Source organism: Pinus tabuliformis, chromosome 2_2, assembly GCF_031772625.1.
Source record: "Pinus tabuliformis cultivar Carrire ecotype Pingquan chromosome 2_2, CPIR1, whole genome shotgun sequence".
In the NCBI taxonomy this organism is placed as follows: Eukaryota; Viridiplantae; Streptophyta; class Pinopsida; order Pinales; family Pinaceae; genus Pinus; species Pinus tabuliformis.
The window spans coordinates 784,364,482-784,392,432 of record NC_142300.1 but is presented as its reverse complement, the minus strand read 5'-3'; the positions used below and the strand labels follow the sequence as shown (position 1 = coordinate 784,392,432).

Sequence of the window (27,951 nt, the reverse complement as noted above, 5' to 3'; positions counted from 1 at the left end):
CAAGAGTTGAGTAAGATCTTAGCAGGCAGAGATTGTGATAAGAAGCTTATCTTTCTCGGATCAGAGGTCAAATTTACTGGTGAATATGATGTTCATCATTGTATTTACAAGATCCAAGGGCTCCCGAACCAAAGTGGTCCCCTTAGATATGGAAGAGAAATAATTTTGAAATCTTCACATCCAAAGAAGACCTTCAACGCCACGGTAATGCAATTCAATGAAGAAACATCTGTAGCGCCATTTTCATTTTCAGGTGACCGGGTAAAGATGAGTATTAAAGGGGAGAGTGGGAACGTAAGAGGAACCTTTGAAGTTGTCAATAACAGTTCCATCGCTGTTCAGAATTGGGTTGAGTCTCTGATTCCCAAGAAATTGCAGTGTTTACGTAGAAACATTGGTCTTGTAGCATTGCTGGTCAAAAAAGGGGCCACTGATAAACACATGCCCACAGTTGGAATGCTTCTCATTGAAAAGATTTTGACAACAGAGAACTTGAAGAGTATTGAGCGTGACCTGCCAGATGAGATTGGCAATCTTTTTAAACAATTCGAGTCAACAGGTGGAGCTCCTGTTGATCAAGCAATGTGGGTCAAGCTCCTATCGAATAAACAGGTCAGAACAGTAATTTCAAATCTTTATAAGACATCCAGAGAAGAGTTCGTAAAAAATCTTGAATTCATGGTAAGGAAAGAATTCTGGAGTGCTTTACTAAAGAAGTTTGAGTCTCGAAGAGCAGAAACCTTAAATCTTTTACAGCAGAACCGGCATTCGGAAGAAGACAAATTCCTCTCAAAAATGAAACGCGAGATGTCAGTGATGACAGGCAGACCGGTATGCAGATACATCGAGGCTTGTGAAGTCCAGAGTTCTCGGTTTTCTTACTTACCGAGTTATCGGATTCCTTACATGTCTGACCAGCTAAAGTTGAAGGTTTCAACCGCTAGACCTGAGAAACCTAGCACTGCATGGAGGATTTCTGAGCTGATGCCAAGGAAAAATGATTTGGAGGAGTTAAGTCGGAACAGTGAGTATCGGATCACTCCTACATGCACTGATCAATTTGATTTGGTCTCCCTTGACCCTGAGGTAGAACGAATACTAAAAGTGGTGGCCCTAAAGTCTGGTCACTTGTTGGTGTTCATTCAGAATTTTGATGATCCCTGCCTGTATGTTTATAGTTGCTCGCGCATGGGTTTAAAGCTAGATGGCTTAAAACCTGTACGAAGATTCAGAAGGGGCTATGATTTATTGTCTGTTGACGAAGGTACTCGATTTGTAGCCTTGTATGATAAGCTATCCTCTAAGGTTGCGGTACACAAGTTTGATGAATCTTTCCGCAACCTAGATTGGACAGGTGTGGATGTGGATCTCCATACATTTTCTGGCATTGGAACCTTAACCTGGATACATCTGATACCGGGCAAAAGGGAATTGATCTTGATTGATGATACAAACAGGGTCAGGGTGGTGGAACTCCATCAGCAGCCGATGATGAAACCCAGGCCACTAATTCTTCCTTCTCCTGTTTCATTAGCTCTTGTTTCTGCAGATGGATCATTTTTTTTTGTCTTCGGCAAGTCCTCAGACCAAAATGATGAAGTGGTAGAAGCTAGCAGTGATATGACGGAGGTGGATGGAAAAGCTATTGACTCCTCTGTCACGGTCGATATATATGTCTTGGCCGATGTCATGAGTCATTTGAGGACCATTCATCTAAACAAAAGCATCAGAGATTTGGGAGAGCTTCAAGTGAAGATTGTGAATTTTGGAACACAGAGTCATCTTGTTTTCTTCAGTGCATCAGCTCCTCGTAACATTTATTCCTACATATTGAAAACTGTTTCAGCAAAGGATGTTGTCCAATTGCAAGCAATACAAAGTACAGAAAACGAGGTAGCTCAGGTGCCTGAAGAAAGAAGAATTTGTGGATCTTGTCCACCACTGGAGTATATATACCATATTTTTGACAAGTTTGCAACCAGTCCTGCCCTGTTCAGTGAAGATAAGAGGGATGTTTTTTTCAATGTACTATTAAGCACCAAAGACATCGATCAAAACTGTAATGAGCGTGCATGTAAGAATGTCTTGAGATCTCTTCGTCAACAACTGGAGAAGGAAAAAGGTAAAGATTTCTCAAACATAGAGATTCAAATGGATGTAAAAAGATTTGAACCATGGATATCTGGGGGCTCGGTTGATCTAATGGGCTTGACAAGTAAGGCTATGGGAACATGGATTCGCACCCTTGCTTGCCTTGTTCCTATCCAAATAGCCCGAGCAGAAAACAATGGACTGCTTGCTCTCAAGGACGGGCTTCAGATACCACCGGAACTGAGTTATGAAGACAGCTTATCTCTGGCAAATTTGATTACTTTTGGCATTTATGATACAGTTCTTAGAAACTGGGAGGGCGAGATTATGGTGATATCATCCATGGGAAAACAGAGCAGCGGAAAATCTTACTTGTTAAATCACTTGTCAGGGTCTCTTTTGGATGTGGCAGGTGGAAGGTGTACAGATGGAGTGTGGATGACTGCAAGAGCAGCAGAGAAACGCATCTATGTCGTGCTGGACTTTGAAGGACTGGGTAGTTTTGAGCGGACGGAGCAAGAAGATATGCTCCTCTCTGTTCTTAATGCAGCCATAAGCAATTTAACAATCTTCAACAAGAAGGTAGACTCTTACATCCTTCAATAATTTTTTTTTCAATTTTTTTTTTTCATCAGAAAATTAACCATACATATAAAGGGAAATATGGTAGAGTAGATCATCTGTTTTCTTGAGATTATCGCTGCAATAAAGTCAGAAGAAAGCTAAAGTTAATCCGATTCTCATTCTTAAATAAATATCTTTTAGTGTTAACCTGGGCACACAGCTTAATTGAAGGGCATCTTATATGTTAATTGAAAATTTGGGGAACATCTCGAAGCTGATGGTCAGGAGAGGGGTCAATTGTTTGACCTCTTTCTTGATCGTCAGATTGCAGATTGCGACATAAGTTAGATTTATTTGAATGGATTTTCGTAAAAATGATACTTAAATATTCAAATATAAATTTATTGTGGAAAATTTTATTTGAAAATATAATATTAACAATTATTACGAGATAAAAAATAAATTAGAAAATCAAAAAAATTATAATTGGTTTTATAGAGTGGGTATATAATTTTATTAGTTTAGTTATGTTATAGGAAATATTGATTTTTTTGTTTTTATTAAGGGAAAATTTAAAATTATTAGTTTTTTTGTATGTAAAAAAATAGATTAGCTATCCAAGATCTAGAGATATTTAGCAAGTGTGAAAACTTTCTCTCTTACTAACTAACTACTTACCAGTGTTTTTAGATGACCTGATTTTTTACACTAAAGATAATCCAGAGGTATCTAAGAGGAATGAAAACCTACTTTTTTACTAAACACTTGCAAGTTATTTTAGATGATATATATATATATATATATATATATATTTTCCTGATAAGAATAAGGAATTATTCTACAAACCTTGAGATATCTGGTAGGAGTTAAAAACTGTCCCTTTACAATTGACAAGTGATTTTAGATGGCTTTTTTCTTTCTTTTTATAATAATAACAAATTAGTTTACATTCATGAAATGATATTAGTCAAATTTAATACTAGTCAATGATAAACCTGCTTTTTATGAACCAGCCTAGATCCATCTTAACTCCAGATTTACCTAGAGCACTCAAGAGATTTGATCCCTCTCAATTTTTGATAGTTCCAAAACTAAAATAGATCTAAATTAATTTAAATATTAATTTTAATAAATTCTAATTATATTTTTTAATATTATTTATTTTATTTTAACCCAATCAATATTTAACAAAACATTACATCTATATCACAAAAGGCTTATTATTCTTTTTGTGCACCAATCCACCCATAATCACCTTATTACAACATCTCTCTCGTAAAGTACCTACTATTCTTCTAGTGCACCAATCCATCACGATCACCTGCTTCCTATATTCGCTATTCTTCTTAAGCACCAATCCATCCACGATCACCTGCTTCCTATATTCGCTATTCTTCTTAAGATCAACCGTCATGTCATTATTATTCTTGATATTCCTATTCATCCCACGGAGACATGAACCTTTCTAACAGATTTTTTTAGCTTTAAGGTTATGATGATGCTGCTGCTTGTGCTCATGATCGATGCTTTTGGGCTTCACAAACTTTAGGGGAACCCTAGCCCAGACATCGATTGGCTGAGAACATGAGCTCTGATAGGGCTAATGGTAGGTGCAATCACAGTATGATCTGGTCCTCCATCTTTTCTCCTCAATTCCTTGCCCTCCTTGCCATTATTTTTCTCAACTGATTCCTTGTTCTTCTTGCCATTATTTTTCTCAGTTGATCCGATAACTAAAACCCAGACGCACCTCCACCGTTATTTTTCATTTCGATTCCCCTCTGTTTCTCACCCCAACCGGGATCCATCCATTCTTGAAATACGCGATCCTCACCATGGCCTCTTGGACAGCAATCTCTTTCGCAACGGCTTTGCATAGTTTCTCTCGAATTCGTGTGGTCCGAGTCTCCAGTGGAGTAAGGATTCAAGATGCCAATATCTCGGCGTGGGCGAGAGTCGAGACCTCCATTGACATCCTTCCCCAATACATCGAGTCCCTTTTATATGTTATCAATCCTCCGAATCCCTTTTATATGTTTTCAATACTCTAATTATAGAAACCTCAAAAATCCAACTTACAGAAATGTTGGATCAGTCTACTCCGAGCGTCAGCCAACTTGTGAAACTAACCGAGAGCAAATCACTGCAGTTTTATCACGAACAGTGCGAATTATGGATGATTATTAAGTTGAGGATTTCGATGGTAGATTATGACAAAACCAAACCACAGAGAAAAAGCTTCGAGATTTACCTATTCCAAGAGATAGAAAGATCTTAGGGTTTTGCACTTACCTCAGTCTCAGTTTGTGCGTAGCATTGAGGTTCTGCAACTGCTTTTCGCCTCCTCAGGCTCTTACTTATATTCATGCCCATGAACAAAATTATATTTAGATGGAATTTTTTCTTTATTGAGTAATTAAGAAATTGATTGTATGGCTTATATTTGTTTATACATTTGTTTTTTAAGTTAGTTATAATAAAGTGGCCTTATATTTTTCTCACATTACATTCGATGCTTACACATTTTCTTCTTTATACAGGATGTAGAGTGTTCTCAACCAAATATCAAATTAGTTTATATTCATTGCTAGAAAATGAATGAGAGCCATAACACACAACAAATCACACACTTGATATTTTTTATTGATATTAATAGTTACATATTTATAGCATATAGATTATTGACTACAATATATCTAGATAGCTATTACAACTCACACATAGGAAAATAATTACTTCTAGATGGATAACCACACATGACATGGAAGCATTACTTCCAACACCCTCCCATAATGCTTACATGGAAAACACATATTACAATAATAAATAAATCTTTGTCAGATTTGTCTGATATGGTCATCACTAGCACTCATATCCACTCTGAAATCTCACGGTTTCCGCTTTTTTCTTCACCACACTTTCGAGCTTCCAACTTGATTTATTTAAGACATAACCACTTCAAACCATCGTTGACATGCTTTGTAGAATTGATGCTTCTCAACCTCCCAGAGCACAACCGGTCAGTCTCGATATTGAACCATTCTATGGAACTGCCACCATCTGTGAATCGACGACTCTCTGCAACCTTCATCAACTATATAGGATAGCATTCTGGGTACAGAATGTCTTCAGCAAACAATTCTACAACTTGACCTTATAAAATAACCGGTATTGACACTCCCGGAGCAGACAATTCTACAACTTGACTTTATTAAGAACTACTTGTGACTAATGCTCCCCCAGCAACGGGTCACACCAGCTTGACCTTATTAACTACCTGTGACTAATGCTCCCTAAACACAACAATCACATTAATCTGTTCTTTGTAATTCTGCATTTGATTTTTATCACCAACTCCTTTTAACAAAACAATCACATATAAATATATCTAACACCCCATTAACACCAATTATATATATATATTTTCTTGCAACACAAAACCACACTATCTTAAAAACACATCTTACCACTAGCTAAGCTAAATATGAACATGACCAAGGAGACGTCTATGGCAATGGCAATTGTTAATTTAAAACCATGAGAATGGAGTTCTTGATCTTGATCATATGGTCTTGGTTACGCTCCTAGAACCTTTATCCAACTTATAAGATTTAAATCTATTGAATTCACAGGCTTATAGATCTTTTTCAAGGCAAGGCTTCTTACGTTTACCACTGTCATCTTGCCATTAGATGTTGATCTTGTAGAGAGAAAAGTGAACGGCAGACCTTTCTCCCTAGTCCTTCGTTCAATTTGGTTCTCAGTTTTCAAATGCTTGGGCGATTTCCTTCTGTATCTCTCTGCGCCCCACAAGGCTTCATCATTTGGAAGCTCCGGCACAACTTGAGCAGGACAAATTGTGTTGTCTCCCTTTAGGCTAGTGTTGACAAAGAAGAGATCCCTTTTGATATGACAACGAAGATGCGATGTAGATGGACAGACGAATTTGGTTTTGGTGAAGGGTGACAGCTTCTCTTCGGAGTAGCGTAACTACAACTGATCTTCCATTTTGACTACTGTGCAGTCAAAAGCTCGTATTTCAGAGTAAATACTCGCACATGCACCCTTCGTTCATCAATAATGTATCCCAGATAGTGAACCTGGGTAATGCCAAAAGTGCATTTCTCCAAATTGGCACACAACTTGTGTTGCCACAGTGTTTGGAGAACCTGTCGGATGTGGTGGAGGTGCTCTTCCCAACTCTGGATGAAGATCGGGATGTCATCCAAGTATACCACTACAAATGAGTTGGTGAATGGCCGCAAGATGTCATCCATCAACCTCATGAAGGTTGCAGAGCATTCGTCAACCTGAAAGGCATAACCAACCATTGGAAAAGGCCCTCCTTGGATTTGAAGGTAGTCTTCCACACATCGAAGCGTTCGATTCGTACCTGGTGATATCCGGACTTCAAGTCGATCTTGCTAAAATATTTTGCTCCCTTGAGTTGGTCCAGAAGGTCATCAATCCATGGGATTGGGTACCTATTCTGTACAGTGATCTTGTTCAGCGCCCGATAGTCAATATAGAGTCTCCAAGTCCCATCATTCTTTTGTACTAACACGATTAGGTTCCCACAGGGCGATGAACTCGAGCGGATGTGACCTTTCTACAACAGCTCCTGAATCTGCCTGTTAATTTCATCGTTCTCCAGAACAGAGCATTGATAGATTGGTCCATTGGGCAATGATGCACCTGGGGTCAGATCGATGGACTACTTGACCTGACAGTGCAGAGGCACCCTTGTTGGGGAGGTGAACATGTCCTCGTACTCTTCCACGACTTTCTCCATTTGTTGTTATTGTGTGGAGGGGCCCTGTTTGGAGGTCGTGGCCACCGTCTTCTTCCTTCCCTAAGGGTGTATCATTAGGAAAAGAAATTTCCCGGTTTTGGAAATGAGCTTACTGCATTATTTTGCAGTAACTAAAGAGATGGCGGTAGGCGGTGCTACCTCCGGTATCCGGTACAACTTATTTCCCAAGGTAACAATAACAACGCGAGGCCTTGACTCATACACAACATGCTACTTACACAAGTATGGTTGGCCTAATGATACATCACAAACATCAAGGGGAGCAACGTCACATAATACCTCATCCGTGAAGGGCTTGATGCTGTATGGAAGGCGACATTGTTGGCTCACGCGAAGATCTTGTCCTTGGTGAAGCCACTTGATTGTGTATGGTTGTGGGTGTGCTGTGGTCGGTAAGCCCAACCGCTTCACGACCTCTGTTGAAATGAGGTTCTTTTGGCTCTCGCTATCGACAATGAACTGTAGCGGGGAACTCTTTACCCACATATGGGAGTGGAAGAGGCGCTCCTCCTCCTCTAGATCTTTGGGTTTCTCCTTTTGGATCTTTGTGGTGGCAACGGTGGCGTTGGGCTTTGCATCGATAATCTGCTTCCCCTTGTCATTCCCCTTGTCAGGTTTTGATTTGGAGTCTGAACATACATCTGATTCTGAAGCCTTTAGCTCGACCACCAGTGACTGATTGGCCCGACACTCATTCGTGTTGTGAGTGGAGCTCTTATGGAACTCACACGACTTTCCCATGTCCTTCTTCGGCTTCGCGGTGTTATTCTTTGCTTGCGCTTTAGCGGGTTGTCCTGGGCTGTCCAACCTTGGCTTTGTCCTTTGTTTTGTGGTTTGGGGTCACCTTTAGCCCTTGCTTCAAATTCGCAGTTCCAAATTCTCGCTTCTTCTGTTTAAACTTCTTCTCGATCTTGATGGCATATCAGTACACTGTGTCGAGCGAGGAGATGTCCAGGAACTCCATTTCGTCCTGGATGTATTGTGTAGTCAGCTGCGGTACTTGAGTACCCAATGTTTCTCAGAATCCTTGATACCCAACTTCGTGCGAAGGGTATGAAAAACATTGGTAACCGTCGACACATATTGGTCCCTTCCTTGCCTTAGCGTGGTCCACTTTATGTATTTGTCCTCATAGCTCCCGACAAGGTAGTACTGCTCCTTGATGGTGTCCCGGAACAAATTCCAAATGGGAGCGGTTGAAAACAGTGAGGTTGTACTTTCATCCTTCTGCTCATAGTAGGTTTCCAACCAGTCCTTGACGTGGGGGGTGGCTTTGAGAAGAGCAAAAGTAGTCTTTTCTCGGTCGGAAAAATCATGAACAGAAAAATATCTTTCTAGCAGATTTAACCATTTATTTACAATGTCTGCATCTATTTGGCCCTCAAATATGGGAATGTCAAAGTTTACTTGTACCTTAAAAGGAGTGGAGCCTCCAGAGTGGCTGCTGGATGTGGATGCACCGTCGGTGGGCAACCGTTGAAGGATTTGGGCAAAGTTATCCATCATCGTGTTCCTTTGTTTCTCGAGGGCCTCCTCGAGCAATATTTTGATAAGATCCCTGATCCCTTGTTTTTCTTTTCTTCCCCATGGGCGTCCGTCGAGGTTTGTGAGGCTGATCTTGCAAAGATTCAACTAGATCGAGCCCTAACTCCTTATATCTCGACCTCGTTGGGGACATGCAAAGAACAACAGAGAAAGCGCAGACCGCTCTGATACCACTGATCCGGATTTAAATAGGAACACAACAAACTACAAATATAACCATAAATACAAAGATGCAACAGAAATAACACTTCATTTCATTAATATCAAATACTGAAATATGCTTACAAATAGAATGGGGTAAAGACTAGCTCGGACGATGGTAGCTTATCTCTGAGAAGAGATGTGGCGGCTATATGCCTCTGATCTATGTTACAATGAGGCTCAAAGGCCTATTTATTATTGAGAAACAATGGAAAACCTTAAATATCCAAAAATATAACCCTAGGAGATGAAGTGCCAAACTATGGGCCTCGTTTGGGTAAATTGGTACATCAACTTCTCGGGGTCGTAACTTTGGCATACGATCTCTGTTTGACGAGCACAATACGTCGTTAGAAAGATCTATCCGAGGACTACAACTTTTGAATGGCCAACATTAGTTAATGACCCATGTTTGCCTTGGTTTTTCCATGTTGTTTAGGGCCTCAAAACGGCTCTAGAAGTTCAGGACCCGAAAAACTGCCTAAAATAGTAAATTGTGCTACAAACAAGGAAACTGAAAAACTGAAAGAAACAATGGTGGGGGTCTAAGTGGAATAGGCAGGTGGCCCCCAATATCCACTTGGATCATCCCCGCAAACTATCCCTCCAAAAAATTCGATCTCCTAGCCTCTCCTGCGCTGGTGTTTCCTCAAGACCTCCTCCAAATTTGAGCCCATTCCGACGGTGGAGTTGTGAGAAAAGCCAAGCCCTAGCTCCGAGATCGGACTTTGCCCTAACATCCCCAAGGCCAGTGCCTCATAGGATCAATTTAACACCTCTAAGTGAATATTCTTTCTTTGATCCTTTCCCCCACCTTGTCTAGGGTAAGAACATCATTGGTTGCTAAACTCTTTCCTCCTACACTACACTATGTCCACTTGGTCCTATGTGGTCTAGTTCCTTTGAAAAGACAATTCTTCAAGAACCATTTGAGATACCAATTTCAATAAGGATTTGAGGGATTGGGAAACTCTTTCACGAATCACATCACCTAAACCTAACCCTCAAATCCTCTCATTCCTCTCTTAGAAGACATTGTACCTTGCTTAGAAAGAAAGCAAGCTGTATCCTTCAATCTCTTCTAGAAAGGGAATCATTTGGGTCCTCCACATCCACTCATTGAGTTATCCTTCATTAGTGACTCCATAGTATACCAGGTCTCCTCCCATCAGTGAAAGTCCGTAAATAGTAGGGAGCCTTGGCTGAGTTGACAGTGGGCTAATTCTCCATTTGTTTCCCTTGGCCTAGCATTTTCCCTTTAGGTCCCCTGCTAGTTTGAGCGGTAATAGGGCATTTATTATTAGTGAATTTATAATATATGTTCTCTCTTATTTAGAGCTATTATTGTTGGTGATTTTATTCCTTTTTGCTTCAACTAATTTTCAAAACAAAGTCAATTACACAACAACTCTGAATTTATATGAAAGCCTGTAAAATAGAAACTTGCTCAGCCTAATAATCCATTTAAACTTGTATTTGAAGAAGACCACTCAGTAAGGTGGGAGCCAACGTTAATTTCTTGTGTAGGAAGAGATACAAGGTCTTGCTCTTATATTCAATACAGGAGAAACATGGTCTTGCTTTAATATTCAAGACAAGAGATACAAGGTCTTGCTGTTATATTCAAGACAGGGGATACAGGGTCTTGTTGTTATATTCAAGACAGGAGATACAAGGTCTTGCTGTTATATTCAAGATGAGTTATATTGAGTTATTAAGAGAATTGTTTAATTTGTGATGATATTTTGTAAGAATAAAATGTTACAATTGTTTAATGCGAGGTTTTATGGTTGAGAGTATGTGTTTCCCTTCATAATATTATAGATTCAAAATCAAAATGCCTCTCCACCACTGGAGAAATTCAAATGCTAGTTAATTTGGATACACAGGAAGAAGTTTTGGATTTTCCCGTCGCTGTTGAGGATATTATGTTTGATTTCCTTGATATTGGCTTAGAATTGGCCCCTTGACTAGAACCAACAGAAGATGTTGGAAGCATGTTATCTAAGCTGAGGTCAAGATTACAAAATGTCGTGCCAAGAAAAGGTATTAATGGTGAATGGTGGCACTCTTTTTTCGAAAGCTTTTTGGGTGCATTGGTTGATAGAAGACGAAAGCAAGTTGAACAATGGTTGATGTCAAACATAGTGGACTTTTCCAGTGCTGACGAGGTGCATCAATTATAGTTATAGGTTGCTGCAGGTATTGCAAAAATGAAGCAAAGCCTGTCTGTTTGCGGATGTAAATGCTCTAAATGTTTTTGGAGATGTATGCTTGAAAAAGGCCATGTCTCCTCTCATTCTTGTATGGGTAGCCATGTGTGTTCAGAAAAGTGCACCTTTTGCACTAAGGAGGAAGTAGAGAATTCAGTTGTAGAATGCAAAGATTTGGCAGGGCATGATGGCCCCCATGATTGTAAAACGAAAAACCACACCTGCGGTGAAATTTGTGACTTGTTTAAGAAGTCATCCCACTGCAACAAGTCTTGTTCTATTAGGCTTGGGCACGAGGGTCCACACAAGTGCAATTTTCCCCAACATATCTGGAAGAAAAAATGTTCTCTTCCTAGTTGCCAAAATCCTTGTGTTGTCCCAATTGAGTTTGGGGATCATGATAGGCATGCTTTCCATGAAAGATACTGTCAAACCCCATGCCTCATGAAGGGATGTACAAGGACATGTGGTTACAAGGACCATTTTCATGACCCAATTGTGTTGCTGAACATCTACGTGGGAATGAGCATGTGTGCCCTGAAAAATGTGGGGTGCCTTGAATATGTGAGATTTTTACCGAGTTAGCATTGTTGGTTAGCAAAAGGGCCACTGATAAACAAATGCCTTCAGTTCGAATGCCCCGCATTAAAAATATTTTGACAATAGAGAACTTGAAGAGTATTGAGCTTGACCCGCCAGATGAGATTGGAAAGATTTTTAAACAATTTGAGTCAAGTGGTGAGCTCTTGTTGATCAAGAGACTTGTGTCAAGCTCCTTTCGAATAAATAGGTTAGAGCAGTAATTTCAAATCTTTATGACATGTAGAGAATAATTCGTAAAAAATCTTGAATCCATGGTAAGGAAAGAATTTTGGAGTGCTTTACTAAAGAAGTTTGAGTCTCATAGAAAAAAAACCTTAAATCTCTTAAAGCAGAGTTGGCATTGAGAAGTAGATGAATTCCTCTCAAAAATGAAACTCGAGATGTCAATGATGATAGGCAAATCGGTATACAGGTTAATCGAGGCTTGTGAAGTCCAGAGTTCTCGGTTTCTTTACATGTCTAAATCTGAAGGTTTCAATTGAAAGGCTTGAGAAGCCTAGTATTGCATGGATGATTTCTAAGCTGATGCCAAGGAAAAATGATTTGGAGGAGTTAAGCTGAAATAGTGAGTATCGTATCACTCCCACTTGCACTGAGTAATTTGATTTGGTCTCCCTTGACCCCGAGGTAGAACGAATACTAAAAGTGGTGGCCCTAAACTCTGGTCACTTGTTGGCGTTCATTCAAAATTTTGACAATCCCTGTCTGTATGTTCATAGTTGCTAGCGCATGGGTTTAAAGCTGAATGGCTTAAAACCTGTACGAAGATTCAAAAGGGGCTATGATTTATTGTCTGTTGACAAAGGTACACGATTTGTAGCCTTGTGTTAGCATTCTGTAATTTCCCTAGGCTGAGGAGAGGAAATTAGAGGTAACCACAAAACCACTTGTAAGCTAGAATCTAGCACTTCTAGCTTTAGAGAGGGCTCTCTCTGTCTAGAATGTTCAGTTACTCAAATGTTAGGCTAGGTATGGTGCTCAATAGGGTATAAACTTTTAAAGATTTTGTAGGAAAGGAGACAGATCCATTGGGCATGGAGTCATGTCTACCTGATCATGTTTCTAGTGATGAAATGAAGAGAAAGAGGAGCTCCTACAGGGTCAAGGTAGGTAGTCTCTTTAGAGTTTTTCAGTTTAAAATTGGTGTAGGAGGGTGAGTGGAAGACAAATGGAAAATGACAAACAAAGCATCAAACACTAAGATTAATTCTCACTGTCATTTTAACAGAAAACATAGATGTCTAGCAAACTGAAACATGACACTATTTGGAGTGAATTCTAAGTCAATATCTTTGTTTAACTAAACAAGAGGATACATTTCAATTCATGATTGTTATAGAAGATAACTTACAAAGGAAGAAAGCACATCTCCAAAGCAAACTAACACGGGAATCCTTGGAAATTCCACCTCTGTCTTCATTCACTGTAAAATATATCAAAATAAGTGTAGTACACAATGTCCCTTCTCCTGAACCTAACCAACCCTTTGCTTGATTAAAATCACATCATAAATAGGCTAATACAAGTTTGTTCCCACCTCTAGGAACCAAATTCCTCATTGGGATTTCTGTTTCTAACTTATGCAATGAAATAGAACTGATTTTGAAAACTAGGAACTGCTTAACTAGATCTTTTGTAAGCATTTTTACATTAAATTCTCAGCCCAAATTGAGCTTGTGAGTCATTAGATGCTTCATTACAATTACTAAGACCATAAAAACAAATTACAGAATATTTTGACTTGGGTTACTTTGTCAAAAAGATGACTGTTTGGAAGCGTAGCTCTGACGCCACGCAACCTCCTAATTCTCCAGAAAAAGAAAAACACAAGAAAACACAACACTCCATGGTTGAGATACCTCCAGTTGATTCCTGAGCTGCCGGATGACTTCAACATGTGTGAATAATTATGTACATGGATAATTTCCCCCCTTAGAAGATTTCTTTCACCACACAAAGCCTCCAACTTCGATAATTTCATCCATAGCCATTAACACAATGTCAGTTGAAAAAGCACAACACCATCTGTTTTCATGGTTTGAGTGACAGTGAGGTTTGACAACAAGAAAACACAACGCTCCATGGTTGAGATACCTCCGGTCGATTCCTGAGCTGCTTGATGACTTCAGCCTGTGTGAACAATCATGTACATGGATAATTCCCCCCTTAGAAGATTTCTTTCACGACACAAAGCCTCCAACTTCGATAATTTCATCCATAGCCAAAAATGCAACGCCAGTTGAAAAAGCGCAACATCATTTGTTTTCATGGTTTGAGTGACAGTGAGGTCTTTGGACAAGTTGCTCATGTTGGTGATGATGCTAACATTACAATAATCATGCCACATACCCCTTTCAAGCTCCTTTTCGCTAAAAATGCAAAACATTCATCTCCACACCAAAAAACCCTAACCTTAATGCTAGCTAGGGCACAAAAATGTTGTGAAAGTTGCTTTTTCAAAAATGACTTGAGAACTTGGACTAACTGTGTTTGTAGGAGAGATTTTATGCAAACCATTATCACGTTTAGCCTCAACTCCATAAACAAGCATACTCTAGGCAAAAATAAAAAATCAAAACTATGTTATTTCACCCTTTCCCAGCATTCAAACTTTCGCTGCTTCAACCAACAGATCCAATTTACCTCTATCTTTCTCCTGCATCTCTTTCAACTGCTGTTTGGTATCCCTTAACTCCTTCCTCATGGTAAGATTCTGCCTGCATATATTCTTTAGCTGCCTATGTAGTGGAAGGGACCTCTTCAACATATATTTGGCATTGTCCATTGCTAGCTGATAGATGTCCAAAAGATCACTCATCTATTTCCTAGCCATTTCATCCTGCTACTTGAGCTCAAAAATCTCCTTGTGAGCCTTCTTCAATTGCATTCTCAACCTGTTAAAGGTATGCTTTCCCTCATCTATATTTGTCTTCTCTTCTTGCACTGTCTTCTCTTCCTAAATCTATAGTTTTTTGGTCGAGGATCTGGTAACTCTGGCTGTTGGAACTTCTGCCTCTTTAATAGCCTCTTTCACTACCTTTTCTTTGCCCTTGGATTTGGTCACAATTGGTGTAGCTTTAGCCATTGGTACATCTTCACTAGGTTTAGTTGTCTTTTCTAGAATAACTTTCTTTAATTGCTTATTTTCTTGCCACAATTGTGCAATAAGCATATAGGCCTTCTTTAACTGTTCTTACAATTGTGCAATCTCTTTGACTTTATCATCGACAACCTCATCTTTTGGTATGGTTTCCATGGCTTCAAATGTTTGCTCCAAGGGTAGCCTTTTTGCAATAGACCTAGTGAGGGGATTTTTAGGGACATCCACCACTTCTAGAGAAAATTGTAGCTTCTTGCCTTTCTTCTTTTCTGTTGACTACACTGTAGCTGAGGGCCTTTTCACTAAACTTCCAGTTGGTGATTGAATGTCTTTTGACATTGTTGAGGGTGTTTCTTTTTTACTCAAAGAAATGGTTGGCAAGTCAACTACCAGGTTTGAAGAATCTACAAATCACTGCCATGATTGATTTCTTTTATTTAGCTCCTCCAATACCAACAACTTAGTTAAGGAAAAGTGGAAAAGGCTAGGTTCCACTTGGATTTGTTTTCCTTGCACTTTGTCTGCCATCTTGCTGAGACTCTTGAATAGATAGAAGGGAAAATTCAAGGGGCTCTTCCCTGTAAAATGCATCAAGAGTCTAAAATGGTATTGATAAATCCTTCCAAACCTACCCTCACATGTAAAATACCTCTGAATAGCTTACAAAAGCTTGTTGTGATGTTCAAGTAAATACTCTTTAGGAACAATGGACCCATACTCTTTATCTCTATACTCAGGCTTTAGAAAATCTTTATAATGGGCAATATCAAGAGGCATGCCCTTGAACCATTTCTCTCCTTGAAGGGGAATCTTTGTTGCAGCTGATATTGTGACATCTGAAACTGGAAAGGTGAGCTCTCCAACCTTAGCCTCCAACCCATTAAAGTTCATGGCAAACTCCTTAGTGAGTTCTACATTATACCCTTGATTTTTTTCACAAAATCTGATACATCCCACTTGCTCAAAGGCAACTCTGATAGCTGGGTCTGCATTGATGAATGTGAGGTCTTGGGGTTCAAATCTGACAATGGCACCTCCCTTGTGTTTCCTTCCCTTTGGAGTTGACATGGTTTTTTGCAGCAGAGGGATACTCTAGGGTTTTTAAATTGTAATCTCAATGCAAATTTAATTGGTGCAACAAGTGTGATAGCAATAATGAAAAAGGGGCTCTTAATTAGGATTTGATGACAAATGAGAACATAAAACCCTATAAAACAGACCAATTAACACCAATCACCTCTTGAAAACCCGAAGACAACAACTACATGCTTGGTCCTAGTGGCAGAAAATTTAAATAGATAGGCGCAACGCATGAGAAAACAAACTCAATCACCTCTAAGCTCACAAAGATTATGGTAAGGAGCTTCAATTCAGTTGAATGACATGGTAGACTTTGCATATGGAGGCTGCAAACTGGAATTTAACTGTTTGGCAATGATAAAACACAAAACGCAACACACAGAGAAAGCGTAGCGAAAGACAAAAAGTGCAACGAATGACGGAAAGTGCAACGAATGACAGAAAGCGCAACGATAATGAAATTTAGTATTTTGCAAGTTTCCAAGTTGTTTTTTGAGCTGATCCATGCAATTTGGTAGTCATATAAAATTACGGTATCGAATAAAACTGTAATTTGCACCCGGAGAAGCAATTTGACCACCGTCTTGAAAAAAAGCGCAACACTGTCTACAAGCGCAGCGCTCCCCTGCCTCCTTTGCGCAGCGAGCATAAATGACCACACAACGAGCCTCTGATGGAAAAATGCAGAGCTGTGAGATCTTATGTGAAGATAACCATAACCTCCCAAGGTGGTTGAGAGCGGACTTGCTGGGCGATAATTACAAATTTGAACTTGAATAACCAAAAGCGTAACACTTGGAAAAAGCGCAACATCGTCCTCTTGATCGTTGTACTGTCGCTGATGTCATGACTAATCATGATTTGACATTTTAACTGAATCAAGACACCTACAAATTTGTGCCCATGATGACAAGGCATGGCAGCATGATCTTGCTCATGGTTTCTTGATGTAACTTAACCCTAAACCTACTTACTTGACCCCTTGGGATATAAAAGATCATTTTTTGTGACTCTTGACACACTTTGACATATTTACAATAAATAATAAATTTTTTATTCCAACTTAAGACCTAAAGCTAGATCTTCCACAAGATCATAGCCACACTTTTATACTTTTGACAAAATTTGAAAGACAATTTATTTTTGACTACTATGACCATAAGATAATAACACCTTGTATGATAATCTAACCTCTAATGTTGCAGTACACAAGTTTGATGAATCTTTCCGCAACCTAGATTGGACAGGGGTGGATGTGGATCTCCATACATTTTCTAGCATTGGAATGTTAACCTAGATACATTTGATAGCGGGTAAAAGGGAATTGACGTTGATTGATGATACATAGAGGGTCAAGGTGGTGGAACTCCATCGGCCGCTGATGATGAAACCCATGCCACTAATTATTCCTTCATTTGTTTCATTAGCTCTTGTTTCTGCGGATGGATCATTTTTTTTTGGTCTTCGACAAGTTCTCAGACCACAATGATGAAGTGGTAGAAGTTAGTAGGGATATGACGAAGATGGATGGAAAATCTATTGACTCATATACATGTCTTGGCCGATGTCTTGAGTCACTTGAGGACTATTCATCTAAACAAAAGCATCAGAGATTTGGGAGAGCTTCATGTGAAGATGTGAATTTTGGAACATAGAATCATCTTGTCTTTCTCAGTGCATCAGCTCCTCGTAACATTTATTCCTACATATTGAAAACTGTTTCAGCAAAGGATGTTGTCTAATTGCAAGCAATACATGACTCACCTCACGACTTAATGTCTTAAGAGCCCTGCCACTTTAGATTAGGCTTGTCGAACTCTGAACTAAGACTTGTCTTTGAATTTACTCAAGATGCATACATGATCACACTGAGCGCAGTTGCAGGGCAAGAGAAAACTGAACACTGACTCTCATTCCAAATGATGATAAGAGACCTCTCTTCCCTTATTTATAATTCCTCGAGGGAGCATAAGGCATCTCCTCAAGCTTTGACAGTCTGACAAAGTACATGAGAATCGTCCTAAAAGTAGATATTATAGGTCATGCTTTTCTGTAGATTCTATGAGATGTGGGTCAATCCGCACCAAAAGTCAGAGAAGTCCTTTTGAGTGTCAGAGATTCGTCCGGTAAGATCTTACACAATGGAGATTTTTAGGAATCCCACGAAACCTTTAAATAGGACACAATAGCTACATCTGATAAAGAAAATCTTACACAGTGGAGATTTTAGGAATCCCACGGAACCTTTAAATATTACACAGTGGATGCTTTTGCTGAATGCCTACGAGAACAGACTGGCTCCACATGAGTCGGCCAATACGAGAAGGTAAAAATTTACCAGTCATCAAAGAAACAGACACACATGGGTTCTCCACACAAGAACCCTATTGGTATATCAGAATAAGATGAATAATCTTCTGCAAGATTAGCTTGAGTACTTGGTCCTGGAGGATCTGCACTTGCTGGTTCTGTGTTATTGTCTCGAATTGGGTAAAGTTTCTATGAAAAACATTGTTCAACATCAGATCCCTTCATGAGGGGACAAGGGTAACAAACAAATTCCCCTTGGAGGAGGGATTCTACTTAGAGGTTTACGTCTTCTACTTATGCTACAGTGCCAACCACTTTGCCTTTAGGATTTATGACATGATTTTTATACTGAATATATTTTAAAGGCTCTAGCGGTGTGATTTTCCCGCTAAGATGCTTGAGTTTGAATTTAAACCATAATTCTTTTTGGGCAACTGCTTTCATATTTCCCTGCATGTGTACGTTGAAATTACTGCGTCTTTGTACCCAATCTTTTCTCGGACATAATTTATCAAGAATTTTTTCAGTCCAACCAGTCCATGGATGTGTTACCATATTGTCAGGGTCTACGCAAATTATGACCTTTTCTTTCTCCTTGACCATTTGAAGGATTAGAGAATAAGTGGTCCAATTCATTGTGCCAAAACCTAGATCACAATAACATTGGTTATCTTCTTCATCAATCCAAACTCCATGTTTTTCTCTGACCAGTTGACTATAAGCATTGTTGATTTGCCAAAATGCCTTTCTTTCCCATTTTTCTAAGATATTTATCTTTAAGGGACTGGAAATAATTTCTTGGACAAGCTTATAGTCCATGTATTCTTTTGTTGCAGATTCAGGAGCAGAGAAAACAAATTGTTTCCAGCGTTTAAAATCTTCTTCTTTTACCTTTTTCATCTCTGCATTGGATAACATGAAAAAAGAAATGTTAGTTTTATTATGGGTTTATCTAGATAACATATCTACTATAGAATTCAAATACCCTGGCTTATGTACAATATCAAAATCAAAATTTTCTAACCAAACAACCCATTTCTGTACACAGGTATGGTTGTCTGTCAGCAAGCTATTGTTTTTCAACATTCCTGCCAAAATCTTTAAATCTGTTATGATTGTGAATTTAACAGGCTTTAGATACAACTTGAAATGTAAAATGGTCTTCTTAACAACGAGAAATTCTTTGTGGCTAGAAGGATAATTTAATTCTGCTCCTCTGAAAGTTTCGAAGGCATATCCACATATTTCTTCTTTTCCTTCAAGATCTTCTAGTAGTACTCCTCCCCATGCTTCTTGTGATGCATTAGTCTCTATTATATATTTATCCTTTTCAATTGATAGAGAAAGAGGGTGTAAGGATTGGAATTTTTGCTTAATATTTTTGATTGTCATTGTCATTTCTTTTGACCTTGCTCGAGGATTTTTCTTAAGTCTTTGTTGCAAAATATGTATATCAGAGACCTGTCCTTTATAAAATGGTTTGATATAATTCAGGCTTCCTAAAAACCTCTGTAATTGTGTTTTATCTAGGATCTTGTTTGGATAGTTCTTGAAGATTTTCAGGACAAGTTCTTGGCAAAGAATCATCCCTTTAGCTATTCTATATCCTAGAAATTCAATCTTTGTCTTTCCTATCTCCATTTTAGTTGCAGAAAGTACCAAGCCATGCTGATATACAAGATCATAAAATTTTTGCAAATGTTTGAGATGTTCTTGGAGATTTTTGGAACAAATTAGAATGTCATCAATATAAACTATTATCCAGGGATAATCTCTGAAAATATCTTCCTTCCTTTTTCGAAATTCCCCCGAGGCATTCTTCATTCCAAATGGCATTACTATCCATTGGTATTGTCCATGGGGTACAACAAACACTGTTTTATGTCGATCTTCTCGTGTAATTCAAATTTGATAAAATCCAGACTTTAAATCAACTTACTGAATATTACCTTCCCTTTAATTTTTTTTTTCAACAAGGAAGCCTTATTAGGTAGTGGATACCTAATTGGTTGGAGAACTTTGTTTAGTGGCTTATAATTCACCACTAATCTTGGCTTTTCCTCTCTTTTGTTCTGAGTGCTTATTAACATAAAATCCTCTGCAAGCCCAAGCACTCTTGGATGGCTCAATAAGACCTTTTGTTAGAAGATCTTTTATTTCCTCTTGGCATATTTTAATTTTTGAAGGACTCATTAAGGTTGCAAAAGCCTTTTGGGGAATAATTTTTGCCAAAGGATCATATGGAAGATTTACAAAATATTGTTCCCTATGCTAGAAAGCATTAGGGGATTCAGAAGTGCAATCTTCTATTATCTTTCTCGAGATATCTTTAAGAACATTTTCTGAGTGCAGTTCTACATGGCAGATGCTGCGTTCCATTTTATCTTGTTCTACCACAGGTGTTAAAGAGTACACAAACTTGTTTTGTTCTGCCTTTTCTTCAGCAATTTTGCTCTTATAGACAATATCTCTATACATTGGTGTCTGGACTTGCTGATTATCTATATGGAATATCAACTCATGCCTTTTTACATCAAAAGTAACTGTGCTAACCATAATAATAAAATTAGATCCTTGGATACAGTCATGTGCAATTTCCTATACACCATAAAATGCAACTTCTAACTTTTTCCCTCCAATCGTTGCCGCTTCTTGCCTTGGTCAGCCTTGTGATCTCTTATTGGCGAAGAGCTGCCCACATTTCCTCTCAATCTGGAAGGGTCGCCCTACCCAGTATGCTCTGGACAAACACCTCCCAGTCTTTTGAGACTGCATTCAAGGTTGTTCTCACCATCAATTCTTGATGTGGCGTGGCCCCTATGGAAGTCAGATGGTCCCAGATCTCCTTCAATCGACCGAGGAAGGTGTCGATCTGTTCTCCCTTCTGCATTTGGTATGATCGCAGTTGATTTTATAGTAGCATCTTCCTCTGCATGGAAGTATGCTGATAGAACTTTGTTAGGGCCTCCGACATCTCATTTGCCGTATTCTTCTCGGCAATATGTGGTAATACATGGTCCTTGACCCTATCAAGGATGATGCTCTTAGCCCTCACCATTGCATCCTTGTACCTATCGTTATCAGCCGGGTCAACTGGGACTGCTATTGTCCTCAAGGCGAATTGCTTGAGACGGTTCCTGTCTAGAACGGATAAGATTTTGGCCTTCTAGACTACAGAATTTGAGGCTTTGTCCAGTCTGTCTTGGTCTCTTACCTCGTTCACTGCCATCTCGCTGCTCCTCTACTTCCCTCTTGGAAGTTCTTGGTGTAACTCCCTCTGAGCCTCAATTTCCTCTTCGAAACCGTCCTGCCAATGTGGAGATGCCCCCACTCCGACCTTTAGTGAAGCTGCACCACTGATCCAGATTTCTTGGCTAGAAATCCTCGACAGCAACTCCCTCTTCCTTGGTCTTTTCCTGTTAGGTACTATTCTGACTATAGTACCCCACCAACTTCACTCTGCAACTTACCCACAACCTCCTAAGCCCCAACAAATTGAAGGTTAGAGCTTCTAGGCTCTGTGCAATCCTGGCACCAGCAAAATCCACACCTCCTGGCCACGAGCGTCAATCCTTCCTGACTGAGAAAGATGACCGAGCACTGCGTAGGTCGAGTCTGCTCCCCTCTGCCACTGCGCTGATCCTCTTCCCGGCTCAAACTTGATGACGCAGGCACTGCGTCACCCCTTCCTTGCTGCTTCTCTACTAGGAACAACTTCTGTCACTCGGGACAACTGTTTTCTGTTGTTGCTGCTCTGCTCGGCTGATGTCCTCAGTTCTCTTGTGATCTGCAACCACGCTCCGATACCATGTTGGAATTTCTAAGTCTAACTGTTAGAAACCCTTCATGTACTTTCTGATTTATTTCTGCCTACTTGTTCTGATTAATTAACAAGTTATTTGCCATGTAAATACTGAAAATAAATACAAGTACATGCTTAACACATTACAGATCATCAACTGAAGGAACCAAAACAAGCACAGAAGTGACACCGTTGTTTTTGGATTAATGTCCCTGGAAAAACTCAATGCAGGAAAACCGGTGTAGCTATCTAAGGGTTTTAATTATTAAGGAGTTTCAGAATACAATTTGGGTGCCAAAAATCGGCTCACCCAACAGAGAACAATCTCGGCAGTAGCACCTCTCCTTCGAAGATAGATGCTCCGGCTGAAACCCCGGATAAACATTTCGGCAGCTCCTCAGCTCCAATCTGCCCCACGAAAACCCCAACATCAGCCTCTAGGGACTGTGTTAGCCCTTTCTGGCCCAACGTCTCTCTGGCCTGGCCTGCGTCAGCCTTTGAAGGCACTGCGTTAGCCCTTAGAGCTTCCGCGTCACCCAAGCTGGCTCTTTAAGGCACTGTGCAACTCCTGGCTACCTATGCGTGAGCCCTGAATGGCTCTGTGTGAACCTCTGACTAGCTCTGCGTCCCTCACTCCTGGATACTGCGCTGATCCTCCCAGCACTATCTCTGCCTCTCTGCTTCTGTATTCACTGCCCCTCAACTGCAACTCTGATCACTCTCTCGACTTCCTCAGCGAACCCTGCCCCAGAAAGTCGAAATCTTGATCAACTCGGTGTGTTCTCCAAGTGACCCTCAAGCCTCCTTTTATACTTTTCTCATTGACAATTCAACGGCCGAGATTAAGTCCCTAATCAACGGCTAAGATTAACTCTGGCTTGATCCATGACTTTTGGACCCTTCTAACACTATTTTATATTAATTCACATTAATATTTTATCTTCCCTAAGTTTAGACGTAGGGACTCCATAAAAAATATTAATTATTTTAATGTCTCCCAAACTGTTTAGAATCTGCCCAAACCATTTATGGATATTGGAGACCTCATGTGCTTTAGCCTCTCCACCAATTTTCGTGGCTAGAGCACATCCAATGCTACCCCAAATCAACACTCCCTCTTAGCGAGGACTGTGCTCTTGTAATACTCCTCACTGAGTATCACCTTGATCATTCGTCATCGGTCCTGGCGTCGATGCTAGGCCTGTTGCCTAACATCCTCTGCACTGCTGCATCATATACTGCTACCCATGGCCCTGCCACAGCCACTGCTGCATTCGTACGACAACCCCTCTCATCATGCTGCATCATGCTGCCCATAGCACTGCCACTACTAACTGCTGCAGTGCGACTCAGTTACTGAGAAGTAAGTAATTGATCTCCCAACTCTGACATCTTTGTCAGGGTAGAGACACCCACGAAGGTGAAACTCCCTCTGTCGTTGACAAGTGCTCCCTCTCTGACCTCTGCGCTGCTGCAACCACTCCATGCATCTCGCACTGCTGCCTCACGCTGTCTTGGGAATCCTGCATTGTAGCTCCCTCTGTCGCTCCATCCTCATCCATCTCTACTGACATACGCTAGCACTGTTGCCTCACGTTGTCCTGGGAATCCTGCACTGTAGCTCCCTCTATCGCTCCATCCTCATCCATCTCTATTGACATACGCCAACACTGCTACTCCTCTTCGGGGCTCTTGTAGCTAGGTATAATCCAAGAGGTTGGGTACCTCAAGGATCCTACCCCTCATCGCATGTAGTTCGTCTGACTATAGCTCGATGTCTCCGCATTTCCGCTCAAGTGGCGTGTGAGCACTCATGGCACAGTCATCATCTCTCTCCACTTCCTTCTCTGCCCTTGCTGGCGCAACCTTGGTCTCGGAGGCCTCTCCCTTGCTCTTCTTCCTTGGACACTAGGTCGCATAATGACCCAGTTCCCCATAGTGGAAGCATTTGACCTTGGAGAGGTCCTTCTTCTTCTGTTTCTCCTACTTTGCCTCAGACACTAGGGCAACATCCACCTCCTCCTTCTTGATTCTGACCCCTTTGCCGCTGCTTCCTACCTTGGTTAGCCTTTTGATCTCTTCTTGGCAAAGGGCCGCCCACATTTCCTCCCAATCTGGAAGGGTTGCCCTACCTAGTATGCTCTGGACAAACACCTCCTAGTCTTCTGAGACTGCGTTCAGGGATGTTCTCACCATTAATTCTTGATCCAGCGTGGCCCCTATGGAAGTCAGATGGTCCCCGATCTCCTTCAATCGACCGAGGAAGCTGTCGATATGTTCTCCCTTCTGCATCTGGTATGATTGCAGTTGATTTTCTATTAGCATCTTCCTCTGCACGGAAGTATGCTAATAGAACTTTTTTAGGGCCTCCCACATCTCATTTTCCGTATTTTTCTCTACAATATGTGGTACTACATGGTCCTTGACCCCGTCAAGGATTAGTCTCTTGGCCCTCGCCATTGCATCCTCGTACCTATCGTTATCAACTGGGCCAACTGGGACTGCTATTGTCCTCAAGGTGAATTGCTTGAGACGGTCCCTGTCTAGAACGGATAAGATTCTGGCCTTCCAGACTACGAAGTTTGAGGCTTCGTCCAGTCTATCCCGGTCTCTTACCCCGTTCACTGCCATCTCGCTGCTCCTCTACTTCCCTCTTGGAAGTTCTTGGTGTGACTCACTCTGAGCCTCAATTTCCCTCCTTGAAACCCTTCTGCCAATGTCGAGATGCCCCCACTCTGATAGTTAGTGCAGCTGCACCATTGATCCAGATTTCTTGGCTAGAAATCCTTGGCAACAACTCCCTCCTCCTTGGTCTCTCCCTGTTAGGTACTATTCTGACTAGAGTACCCCACCAACTTCACTCTACAACTTACCCACAGCCTCCTAAGCCCCAACAAACTGAAGGTTAGAGCTTCTAGGCTCTGTGCAATCCTAGCACCAACAAAATCCACACCTACTAGCCACGGGCGTCAATCCTTCCTGACTGAGAAAGATGACCGGGCACTACGTAGGTCGAGTCTGCTCCCCTCTGCCACTGCGTTGATCCTCTTCCAGGCTCAAACTTGATGACACAGACATTGCGTCACCCCTTCCTTGCTGCTTCTCTGCTAGGAACAACTTCTGTCACTTGGGGCAGTGGTTTTCTGCTGTTGCTGCTCTGCTTGGCTGATGTCCTCAATTCTCCTGTGATCTGTAACCATGCTCTGATACCATGTTGGAATTTCTAAGTCTAACTGTTAGAAACCCTCCATGTCTTTTTGATTTATTTCTGCCTACTTGTTCTGATTTATTAACAAGTTATTTACCATGTAAATACTGAAAATAAATACAAGTACATGCTCGACACATTACAGATCATCAACTGAAGGAACCAAAACAAGCACACAAGTGACACCATTGTTTTTGGACTAATGTCCCGGAAAAACCCAATACGGGAAAACCGGTGCAGCTATCTGAGGGTTTTAATTATTAAGCAGTTTCAGAATACAATTTGGGTGACAAAAACCAGCTCACCCAATAGAGAAAAATATTGGCAATAGTACCTCTCCTTCGGAGATAGATGCTCTCGCTGAAACCCCGGATAAATACTTTGGCAGCTCCTCAGCTCCAATCTGCCCCACGAAAACCCCAGCGTCAACCTCTAGGGATTGCGTCAGCCCTTACTGGGCCAGCGTCAACCTCTAGGGATTGCGTCAGCCCTTTCTGGCCCAGCGTCAGCCTTTGGAGGCACTGCGTCAGCGCTTAGAGCCTCTGTGTCAGCCATGCTGGCTCTCTGAGGCACTGTGCAGCTCCTGCCTACCTCTACGTGAGCCCTGGCTGGCTCTGCGTGAACCTCTGACTGGCTCTGCGTCCCTCTCTCCCGCCTACTGCGCTGATCCTCCCGACACTATCTCTGCCTCTTGGCTTTTGTATTCATTGCCCCTCAGCTGCAACTCTGATTACTCTCTTGACTTCCTTAGCAAACCCTGCGCCAGAAAGTCGAAATCTTAATCAACTCGGTGTGTTCTCCAAGTGACCCTCAAGCCTCCTTTTATACATTTCTCGTTGACAATTCAATGGTCGAGATTAAGTCCCTAATCAATGGCTAAAATTAACTCTGGCTTGATCCGTGACTTTTGGGCCCTTTTAACACAGTTTTATATTAATTCATATTAATATTTTATTTTCCCTAAGTAAAGACTTAGGGACTCCATTAAAAATATTAATTATTTTAATATCTCCCAAACTGTTCTGCCCAAACCATTTCTGGGTATTGGAGATCTCATGTGCTGTAGCCTCTCCACCAATTTTCGTGGCTAGAACACATCTGATGCTACCCCAAATCAACATTTATATGTATTGTTTCATCATTAGAAGTGAATGACTTATTTACAGAATGAACCTTGATAAAGGAGTGTGAAAAATATTCCCATCCATGGAGCTTATAGACATCTTTGGGATATATAGGTGGAAGTTTCCAGTCTGTGGACGAATGGGGTTCTGAAATAAAAATAAATTCTCTAGAAGTAGCAGACTCAGTGAGAGAAGAAGATCCGCAATCTTTAACAAGAAGATCCGCGATCCATCAAAGGATCCATTATCTATAGATGACAAAGCAGACTATGGTGAGAACTCTTAGGAAATGACTACCTGATACAATTTCTAACTCAAATATTTAATTTCAGGGCTTTACTACCTCACATTCCAACTAAAATTCTTAGAACATCATCATATAACAAAATTCTTTGATGAAATGAAAATGCATATAGCTTGGAATTAGAATAGATGCTTACAGGATTTCATTAACATAGCATCTGTGCCAATTGAACCAGGCTCTAATACCATCACGACTCCCAGATCGTTCACTTATGCTCGTACGAGTCAAACACTCAATTGACTTACAGACTCTGCAAACATTGGAGCTGAAGACAAACATTACAGACTCAACAAGATATTAATACACGACTCACCTCACGACCCAATATCCTAAGAGCCCCGCCACTTTAGGTTCACACATGCACTCCCATGCATATGCGCAAACTTGTCGAACTCTGAACTAAGACTTGTCTTTGAATTTACTGAAGATGCATTCATGATCGCATTGAGAGCAGTTACAGGGCAAGAGAAAACCCAAGACAGACTCTCACTCCGAATGATGATAAGAGACCTCTCTTCTTATAACTCCTCGACAGAGCATAAGGCATCTCCTCAGGCTTTGACAGTCTGACAAAGTACACGAGAATCGTCCTAAAATTAGATATTACAGGTCATGTTTTTCCGTAGATTCTTTGAGATGTGGGTCAATCTGCACCAAAAGTCGGAGAAATTCTCATGGCCATCACCTTGGTTCCTATAGGCCCTAGATGAGCCTCTGTTATCATTAAGGAACCCGTGATTTTCCCAATCCCTGGTGGGGAATGAACTACCCCACCTCAAAGGGGGTATCCATTACCATACTTTACATATCATGCTCTTACTCCTTGAGCCCCGAGCAGTTAACCAAAGAAAAATCACAAAAGGCAAAAGGAAAATAAAGAAGGGTGGAAAAATCAAGGTCGGGCTAACTCATGTACGACAATTGTTCTCTCCTATACATTATATACCCAAGTGTGGGCTTCCCCTTTATTAGCTAGCCTTGTACCTTGGCTTG

General features: G+C 40.7%; 1 protein-coding gene across 2 annotated transcripts in view; it reads left to right on the top strand.

Annotated features, from left to right (window-relative positions):
- Nucleotides 1-3,996: 3,996 nt before the first annotated feature.
- Nucleotides 3,997-27,951, top strand: part of LOC149195038 (uncharacterized) — a 70,705-nt gene continuing 46,750 nt past the window's right edge. The window contains exon 1 of one of the 2 annotated variants that reach the window (XM_089405228.1): nt 3,997-4,261. In XM_089405228.1, coding sequence (XP_089261354.1) covers nt 4,259-4,261 — 3 coding nt within the window. In that variant the 5' untranslated portion in view covers nt 3,997-4,258. Of the gene's footprint in view, nt 4,262-4,835; nt 4,977-27,951 lie in introns of those variants that run through there. The other variant, XM_089405229.1, reaches the window with a different exon arrangement.